The 10,000-nt window shown below is 48.5% G+C and overlaps 1 protein-coding gene across 1 annotated transcript in view; it reads left to right on the top strand.

Annotated features, from left to right (window-relative positions):
• Nucleotides 1–10,000, top strand: part of iqsec3b (IQ motif and Sec7 domain ArfGEF 3b) — a 61,400-nt gene that overhangs the window by 31,574 nt on the left and 19,826 nt on the right. The window contains exon 6 of the mRNA XM_042707417.1: nucleotides 428–589. Coding sequence (XP_042563351.1) covers nucleotides 428–589 — 162 coding nt within the window. The remainder of the gene's footprint in view (nucleotides 1–427; nucleotides 590–10,000) is intronic.

Raw genomic sequence — 10,000 nt, 5'->3', positions numbered from 1 at the left:
GGAAGTGACATTACTGAGCTTCACCTGTCAGTCAGTCATGTAGCTGTCCATAGTCATGTGACCAACCCAAGCTCTCGGACCGCCACAGAGTACTCATCAGACCATAGAGTACTCATCAGACCATAGAGTACTCATCAGATCACAGAGTACTCATCGGCCACTGTGAGGTCCAGTCAAGGCGTGTGGTCCAGTCTTGTCCAGTGTGTGCAGTCTTGTTTGGCATGTAATGCAGATGATGTGTTATTGATGACCATCAGAACCCACACACACACTCACACACACACACACACACACAAACACACACACACACACACACTCACACACACACACTCACACACACACTCACATATACACCTCAGTGTGGAAGCATCCTATGGTGGCTACTGTGCAGAGTTTTGACGTGTTTCATTTCTCTCCTTCCCAACAGAAACCCAGACAAGGGCATCGAGTTCCTGATCTCGCGAGGCTTCATCCCAGACACGCCCATAGGCGTGGCACACTTCCTGTTGCAGAGGAAAGGGCTCAGTCGACAGATGATCGGAGAGTTCCTGGGAAACTCTAAGAAGCAGTTTAACAGAGACGTGCTAGAGTAAGTGCCATTGTGTGTGTGTGTGTGTGTGTGTGTGTGTGTGTGTTTATGTGTATGTGTGTGAAGTCAGAACATACACTTGAGTCTGTGCATGTGTGTCGGTGAGCAGCTGGGCTTGAGGGTATGTATGTGGGCCTGGAAGATCAACTCTATATTTGTGTGTTGATAAAGCATATATGTGCGTGTATGTACGTGTGTGTGTGTGTGTGTGTGTGTGTGTGTGTGTGTGTGTGTGTGGGCCTGTGACATATCGCAGATGCAGTAGAAAGATTAAACAAATGAACAAATTATCATGAAGAGGAGTGTGAGGAGAGGAGAGGTGAAGAGTGTGTGAGGTGAAGAGTGTGTGAGGTGAAGAGAGAAGAGTGTGTGAGGAGAAGAGTGTGTGAGGTGAAGAGTGTGTGAGGTGAAGAGTGTGTGAGGAGAAGAGTGTGTGAGGTGAAGAGTGTGTGAGGTGAAGAGTGTGTGAGGTGAAGAGTGTGTGAAGAGTGTGTGAGGTGAAGAGTGTGAGGTGAAGAGTGTGTGAGGAGAAGAGTGTGTGAGAGGAGAGGTGAAGAGTGTGTGAGGAGTGTGTGAGGAGAGGAATGTGTGAGGAGAAGAGTGTGTGAGGTGAAGAGTGTGTGAAGAGTGTGTGAGGAGAAGAGTGTGTGAGGAGAGGAGTGTGTGAGGTGAAGAGTGTGTGAAGAGTGTGTGAGGAAAAGAGTGTGTGAGGTGAAGAGTGTGTGAAGAGTGTGTGAGGAGAAGAGTGTGTGAGGTGAAGAGTGTGTGAGGTGAGGAGTGTGTGAAGAGTGTGTGAGGAGAAGAGTGTGTGAGGAGAAGAGTGTGTGAGGTGAGGAGTGTGTGAAGAGTGTGTGAGGTGAAGAGAGGAGAGGAGAAGAGTGTGTGAGGTGAAGAGTGTGTGAGGAGAAGAGTGTGTGAGGTGAAGAGTGTGTGAGGAGTGTGTGAGGAGAAGAGTGTGTGAGGAGTATGTGAGGTGAAGAGTGTGTGAGGAGAAGAGTGTGTGAGGTGAAGAGTGTGTGAGGTGAAGAGTGTGTGAAGAGTGTGTGAGGAGAAGAGTGTGTGAGGTGAAGAGTGTGTGAGGAGAGGAGTGTGTGAGGAGAAGAGTGTGTGAGGTGAGGAGAAGAGTGTGTGAGGTTAAGAGTGTGTGAGGTGAAGAGTGTGTGAGGTGAAGAGTGTGTGAGGAGAAGAGTGTGTGAGGTGAAGAGTGTGTGAGATGAGGAGTGTGTGGGGTGGACAGATGCAGTGTGTGTGTGATGTCAGCGCTGAAAGACAGATGTGGTGTGTGTGTGTGTGACGTCAGCGCTGGGGACAGATGTGGTGTGTGTGTGTGATGTCAGCGCTGACAGACAGATGTGGTGTGTGTGTGTGTGACGTCAGCGCTGGGGACAGATGTGGTGTGTGTGTGTGTGTGTGTGTGACGCTGGGGACAGATGTGGTGTGTGTGTGACGCTGGGGACAGATGTGGTGTGTGTATGTGACGTCAGTGCTGGGGACAGATGTGGTGTGTGTGTGTGATGTCAGCGCTGGGGACAGATGTGGTGTGTGTGTGTGTGACGTCAGCGCTGGGGACAGATGTGGTGTGTGTGTGTGTGACGTCAGCGCTGGGGACAGATGTGGTGTGTGTGTGTGTGACGTCAGCGCTGGGGACAGATGTGGTGTGTGTGTGTGTGACGTCAGCGCTGACAGACAGATGTGGTGTGTGTGTGTGTGACGTCAGCGCTGACAGACAGATGTGGTGTGTGTGTGTGACGTCAGCGCTGGGGACAGATGTGGTGTGTGTGTGACGTCAGCGCTGGGGACAGATGTGGTGTGTGTGTGTGTGACGCTGGGGACAGATGTGGTGTGTGTGTGTGTGTGACGCTGGGGACAGATGTGGTGTGTGTGTGTGTGTGACGTCAGCGCTGGGGACAGATGTGGTGTGTGTGTGTGTGTGTGACGTCAGCGCTGGGGACAGATGTGGTGTGTGTGTGTGTGACGCTGGGGACAGATGTGGTGTGTGTGTGTGTGACGCTGGGGACAGATGTGGTGTGTGTGTGTGTGTGTGACGCTGGGGACAGATGTGGTGTGTGTGTGTGTGTGACGTCAGCGCTGGAGACAGATGTGGTGTGTGTGTGTGTGTGACGTCAGCGCTGGGGACAGATGTGGTGTGTGTGTGTGTGACGTCAGCGCTGGGGACAGATGTGGTGTGTGTGTGTGTGTGTGTGTCTGTGCTCATGTGACAGAGAACCAAAGAGGATTCGCTTATCAGCCACCAGTGTGTGTGTGTGTGTGTGTGTGTGTGTGACGTCAGCGCTGGGGACAGATGTGGTGTGTGTGTGTGTGACGCTGGGGACAGATGTGGTGTGTGTGTGTGTGTGACGCTGGGGACAGATGTGGTGTGTGTGTGACGTCAGCGCTGGGGACAGATGTGGTGTGTGTGTGTGTGTGTGTGTGTGTGTGTGTGTGTGATGTCAGCGCTGGGGACAGATGTGGTGTGTGTGTGTGTGACGCTGGGGACAGATGTGGTGTGTGTGTGTGTGATGTCAGCGCTGGGGACAGATGTGGTGTGTGTGTGACGTCAGCGCTGGGGACAGATGTGGTGTGTGTGTGTGTGTGTGTGATGTCAGCGCTGGGGACAGATGTGGTGTGTGTGTGACGCTGGGGACAGATGTGGTGTGTGTGTGTGTGTGACGTCAGCGCTGGGGACAGATGTGGTGTGTGTGTGACGTCAGCGCTGGGGACAGATGTGGTGTGTGTGTGTGTGTGATGTCAGCGCTGGGGACAGATGTGGTGTGTGTGTGTGTGTGACGTCAGCGCTGGGGACAGATGTGGTGTGTGTGTGTGTGTGTGATGTCAGCGCTGGGGACAGATGTGGTGTGTGTGTGACGCTGGGGACAGATGTGGTGTGTGTGTGTGTGTGTGACGTCAGCACTGGGGACAGATGTGGTGTGTGTGTGTGTGATGTCAGCGCTGGGGACAGATGTGGTGTGTGTGTGTGTGACGTCAGCGCTGGGGACAGATGTGGTGTGTGTGTGTGTGTGTGATGTCAGCGCTGGGGACAGATGTGGTGTGTGTGTGTGTGTGTGTGATGTCAGCGCTGGGGACAGATGTCGTGTGTGTGTGTGTGTGTGACATCAGCGCTGGGGACAGATGTGGTGTGTGTGTTTGTGACGCTGGGGACAGATGTGGTGTGTGTGTGTGTGTGTGATGTCAGCGCTGGGGACAGATGTGGTGTGTGTGTGTGTGTGTGTGATGTCAGCGCTGGGGACAGATGTGGTGTGTGTGTGTGTGTGTGACATCAGCGCTGGGGACAGATGTGGTGTGTGTGTTTGTGACGCTGGGGACAGATGTGGTGTGTGTGTGTGACGTCAGCGCTGGGGACAGATGTGGTGTGTGTGACGTCAGCGCTGGGGACAGATGTGGTGTGTGTGTGTGTGACGCTGGGGACAGATGTGGTGTGTGTGTGTGTGTGACGCTGGGGACAGATGTGGTGTGTGTGTGACGTCAGCGCTGGGGACAGATGTGGTGTGTGTGTGTGTGTGATGTCAGCGCTGGGGACAGATGTGGTGTGTGTGTGTGTGTGACGTCAGCGCTGGGGACAGATGTGGTGTGTGTGTGTGATGTCAGCGCTGGGGACAGATGTGGTGTGTGTGTGACGCTGGGGACAGATGTGGTGTGTGTGTGTGTGTGTGTGACGTCAGCACTGGGGACAGATGTGGTGTGTGTGTGTGTGATGTCAGCGCTGGGGACAGATGTGGTGTGTGTGTGTGTGACGTCAGCGCTGGGGACAGATGTGGTGTGTGTGTGTGTGTGATGTCAGCGCTGGGGACAGATGTGGTGTGTGTGTGTGTGTGTGATGTCAGCGCTGGGGACAGATGTGGTGTGTGTGTGTGTGACGCTGGGGACAGATGTGGTGTGTGTGTGACGTCAGCGCTGGGGACAGATGTGGTGTGTGTGACGTCAGCGCTGGGGACAGATGTGGTGTGTGTGTGTGTGACGCTGGGGACAGATGTGGTGTGTGTGTGTGTGTGACGCTGGGGACAGATGTGGTGTGTGTGTGACGTCAGCGCTGGAGACAGATGTGGTGTGTGTGTGTGTGTGTGACGTCAGCGCTGGGGACAGATGTGGTGTGTGTGTGTGTGTGTGACGTCAGTGCTGGGGACAGATGTGGTGTGTGTGTGTGTGACGTCAGCGCTGGGGACAGATGTGGTGTGTGTGACGTCAGCGCCGGGGGACAGATGTGGTGTGTGTGTGTGTGTGTGACGTCAGCGCTGGGGACAGATGTGGTGTGTGTGTGTGTGACGTCAGCGCTGGCCTTTCTAGAAGAGGGGAGTAAGCCGGCGACTCACAGGCTGTCTCATCAGGTTAGGATGTGAACGTGCTCATGTTAGAGAGGACCAAAGAGGATTTACTCATCACTGCGTCTGCAGCCACCAGTGTGTGTGTGTGTGTGTGTGTGTGTCTGTGCTCATGTGACAGAGGACCAAAGAGGATTTACTCATCACTGCGATTGCAGCCACCAGTGTGTGTGTGTGTGTGTGTGTGTGTGTGTGTGTGTATGTGTGTGTGTGTGTCTGTGCTCATCACTGCGACTGCAGCCACCACCAACGCTTTTGAGGCAAGCCCTGGACCGCATCGCCATAGTAACCTATCAAAGAGACGACGCGGAGCTGCAAGCTTATGGAATCCTTACACTAATCTATTGGCGAGAGCTGCTCTCAAGGAACAGAGTCTGTTCACAGGCACCGAGAGGACAGCGTGTCTCTACTGCTGGAGAGGAGTGTGTGTGTGTGTGTGTGTGTGAGCATTTCCTGCTGGATGAGGAGCCACAGTTTCCAGTGGCTTATGGGAAACCCACATGTCTGTGTGGCGACTGTGATGTGCTGAGCCAGCATGGCTTCTCCCTGTCCACAGCATTCAGGGCCTGTGGTGTCTTCTCCCTGTCCACAGCATTGTCAGGGCCTGTGGTGTCTTGGGCGGCCATCTTTGTGTGTGTGTGTGTGTGTGTGTGTGTGTGTGTGTGTGTGTGTGGGCTGCAGCATGTGTTGAATGGGTAGTGGATTAGATGGCCTGGATATGCAGCACAGTCAGCTGGGTAGAGCCAAGCTGATCTGCTCCTCATAGATCCAGGCGTGTGCGTGGGGGGGGGGGGGTAGGGCAGTAACAGCAGCAGGAGCTGATCTGCTCCTAATGAGGAAGCTAGCGTTGACTTCCTGCGGGGATCTCCTGGAAGATGGCAGCCGCAGCGCGGAGACTAAGCCTCAGATAACCCTAACCCACTGATGGATCTCAGCTCATGTGTTGATATTGTCAAAATGAATTTGAACACGATACCAAGACAAGTGGCCAATATAAACATACCTCAAAAAGTGGAAAATTGTTGCATTCTGTTGCTTTGTCTATTTACCTCTATCGGTCCCCCTTTATATCTATCTATTTATCTATCTCTTTCTCCTTCCTTTATATCAGTCTATTTAACTATCTCTCTCTTTCCTTTATATCTATCTATTTATCTATCTCTATCTTTCCTTTATATCAGTCTATTTATCTATCTCTATCTCTTTCCTTTATATCAGTCTATTTATATATCTCTATCTCCTTCCTTTATATCAGTGTGAGGGTTAGTAGATGGGTAGGACTGTATAGGGGCTGTTCGTATTTATCACCACACACAATCCTGAGTGTCGGCCAGAACACCACTTCAAGGCCAGGATGTTAAGGGCAGGAGAGGTGCACGCTGGAGATGAGGCAATGATGAGACGAGATCTGATGCAACCACTTTGTATTGGAAACGAATCAGCAGTGACATGCGGTGAGGTTCGTGGCTGGTGAGGCACTGACTTTTTCAGAGTCAAATTTACAAATACATAAACCCAATATAGTCACGGCGCCTATTAACGCCCGAAACCTATTAACAGCCTCACGCAGGTACATGTTACTTAATATTGATTTCTATATCAACCAGGATAACGGATTTTAAACACCATACGCTCCTACCCAAAGAGGGTATTTAACTTGTATGTGTGCAAAAAATTGCAGTTGTACAGCGTTATGTAGTGTACTAGACAGCGATTTATTTCTGTGTGTACAAACCCTCATTGAACGAACTGAACGAATTTCGATTTCGCAACGAGAATTTGTGAGGGTCATAGAGCTTTCCATAGACATATACAGAAAGGCTGTTAATGGGTTCCACCTCCTGTATCAGCTAATTTTGCGTGTCGGTCTACACAACGGGAAAAAAACGGAAAACACGTTTCAGTTGAAATCCAAACAAGATACCAGTCCTAATCTAGACACCCACCGCTACTGAAATATGTAAGATTGATTGATTAAAGATTTTTCGATCTATAAATGTTTTTAATAGCTGGGGCGTTAATAGGCTCCTTTACGATAGAGTATCTAAGATCACCATTCAATTGGCAGCTTTCACATTGACTACTGGTTGTTTTTCATATCAGCATTCTTTACACACACATAGGTAAGGTGCATACAGTAGGCAGCTGCTAGCTTGTGATGAACTCATGTGTAAATATTATGCACTCATGAATATGAACTCCTGAATATGAACTCTTTCTTACGAAGTTGCACAAGCACCCTGAGGGTTTCTACATTTTCCCATTATAATTTTAAGAGTTAAATCGAGGAGACTATAACATCAGCTAGCTAACCAGCTATCATTTCATGCAAATTGAACTCTTCCGATTAACTCGTAAGGTTATTAAGTGTCCTTAGCTAGCTAATTAGCTAACGTAGCAACAGGATAACCATTGCAACCAGGAAACACAACTTACCTACAATTTAAGTTTAATTTCTCAAAATCAGCTCCCCAATAAAAAGCAGTCTTGGGTTCCAAGTGATCACAACCACTTGAGTGATGTTAAATGGCTTCACATAGACATAAAACAATCCCAAGAGAAATAATGGGAAATCAACAGAGCTGCCGCTGTAAGTTCAAAACCAAATTTATTCTTGAGGTTCCAAACATGTTCAAAGCAATTTGGCTTTGAATGTGAGAAGTCGATCGAGTTATATTCTGTCCCGTCGCTTGAAGCATACCTTTTAACTCCGGTATTGGTCTCCCATTATTAATCATTTCACGTTTGGACTGAAAGTCCAGTTTTGAGAACTGCTTCAGCTTAGCAATAAAATCTTCCATTTTCGCCGTCAAGTAGAAGTGTAGAAGAAGAGCAACGTTCCCCAGCATAACCCCGACAGGTGCGCTCTCGCACGCCCCCTTCATTGAGGCAGAGGTACTGTGTGCCTCACCTACATGATTTTTCAATGCGTTTTGAGCTCAGCTCAAAGGTTCTACGCATCCGCACGCATGCGCAAAACCCAGTTTGGAGCGATTGCGCAATCCTAGGTGAGGCACTGCCTCACTAGCTCCCATAGACAATACATGGTGCCTAACCTGACCGCACGTCCCTTGTTTTCTCCCGTCTATTTGAATAGGACATGCGCAAATTCAGCGAATTCAGCGATTTTGATTATAAAAATGCTCGAAATGATTGTAATCATGCAGAAATTACACCTATACCACAGATTAGTAGAGAAATATCAATATTTATTTTATTTTATAATTTAATTTTTTTTTTTTTTTACTTTTCAAGATGACATATGACTCTGCCTCACCTGCCTCATATGACCGCACGTCCCTGCGAATCAGGAATACAGGAATTCTCTAACAGAGATATTCAGTATGTTGCAAGCAACCAGTGTGTTATAACAGTGTGTGGTTAAGGCGTGTGTGGAGTATGTGTGGTTCTGAAACAAAGTAGAAAGGGGAAAACAATAAGTACACAGCTACTACGTAGCCCTCGCGCACATATCTACGCTGACATGTTAACCAAACAAGTTGGTCAGCTCACGGCATCTCCAAGCATGTAATATAACTAAATAAGACCCACGAACATGTAAATACAAATTAGTAGGTAGGTAGCTACACTATAATGAACACAAATAGCATACGTATGCAGGCTAACAGGATAGAAAGTACATGGTTTGGCGCAATGCAAGGTAATTTAGCAAGCTAACATAAACGTCATTCACACGGTAAATGCTAGCATTCCTTCACCCGTTTAGCACTAATGATAAACAATAAACATCTCTAAACATATAACACTGCTTAATATATGGAATCAACATCACAGTAGAGAACTTACATCTTTCATAGACGCACACGTCGAACTAAAGGGGTTTCTTGGTCTCAACACATGAAAGGCATGCAATTGACCTATGGCTAAGCCCCGCCCCCCTTAGTTACTGTTGCTAACTCGGACAAGTTATCAGAGCTGACTAGAGTTTACAATGGCAGCTATCAGTGTCAAAACGATATCCCAAGAGGCTCTAGACAACTTTTGGAGACAAAAGAACCTGATTTCGTCTAGAAGCTTTCAAAGGGGACTTCACTATGCAATGGAGGGATATGTATAAAATTTAAAACTAGATATGGTATAACAAGCTTACATTTGAGGCGAAAGTGTACAGATCACTATGCAAAGGGTAGAAGCCTCATCCCACGGTCATCACGATTGCAGATAAATACATCCATTGTTCATGCACCGCAGGGAAAGATTAAATTCATTTACCTTCAGTTAATTTAACTATTCTGCAGAGGCACTGAGATGTAGACCTACGTTTATTATAACTAGCATTAACCTGCCCCTGACAGGACAGTGTCCTAACTGTCTAGCTAGCTATCGTAACCGGCATGCGTGTGTTATCGGCAAATGTTCACGTTGTCATGTTAATTCATTATTAAACTTTTGTATACTTGTGCATATCGATTGTTTAATAGAATGGCTGATTTTTAACAAACTGTCCGATAACTGACATAGTTACGCTAGCGCAGCTAGTGAATAGCTAACGTTAACGTTAGCTCGTTTTAGCCAGAGATAACTTGCCTAAGCCTAGTATAACATCAGTGGTGAAAGTAAGCCGATAATGACAATAATGTGAATAATGAGTATGCCTATGATCATGTAAGCTTAGTTGATTGCTTTAGCAGAGGAAAATTCCAACCTAACAAGACAGAGTATGGCAGATAGCTAATGAACGTAGTTGACTGTGTGGTGAATTCACGCCTTGATTACTGCAACGCCCTCCTAACGGGCCTGCCGGCTTGCGTGGTGAAACCACTACAAATGATCCAGAACGCGGCGGCGCGTCTGGTGTTCAACCAACCGAAGAGGGCACACGTCACCCCGCTACTCATTGACCTCCACTGGCTGCCTGTAGCTGCTCGCATTAAGTTCAAGTCACTTATGCTTGCCTACAAAGTGCTTGATGGTTCTGCTCCCACCTACCTAAATGCTCTTGTAAGGGCAAATGTTACACCCAGGATGCTGCGCTCTTCTAGTGAGCGTCGTTTGGCACTGCCGTCTGTGCAAGCACGGCAGTCCAGACTATTCTCATTTGTAGTTCCACGTT

Source organism: Clupea harengus, chromosome 3 (assembly GCF_900700415.2).
Source record: "Clupea harengus chromosome 3, Ch_v2.0.2, whole genome shotgun sequence".
NCBI lineage: Eukaryota > Metazoa > Chordata > Actinopteri > Clupeiformes > Clupeidae > Clupea > Clupea harengus.
This window is presented reverse-complemented; position numbering and strand designations above follow the sequence as displayed.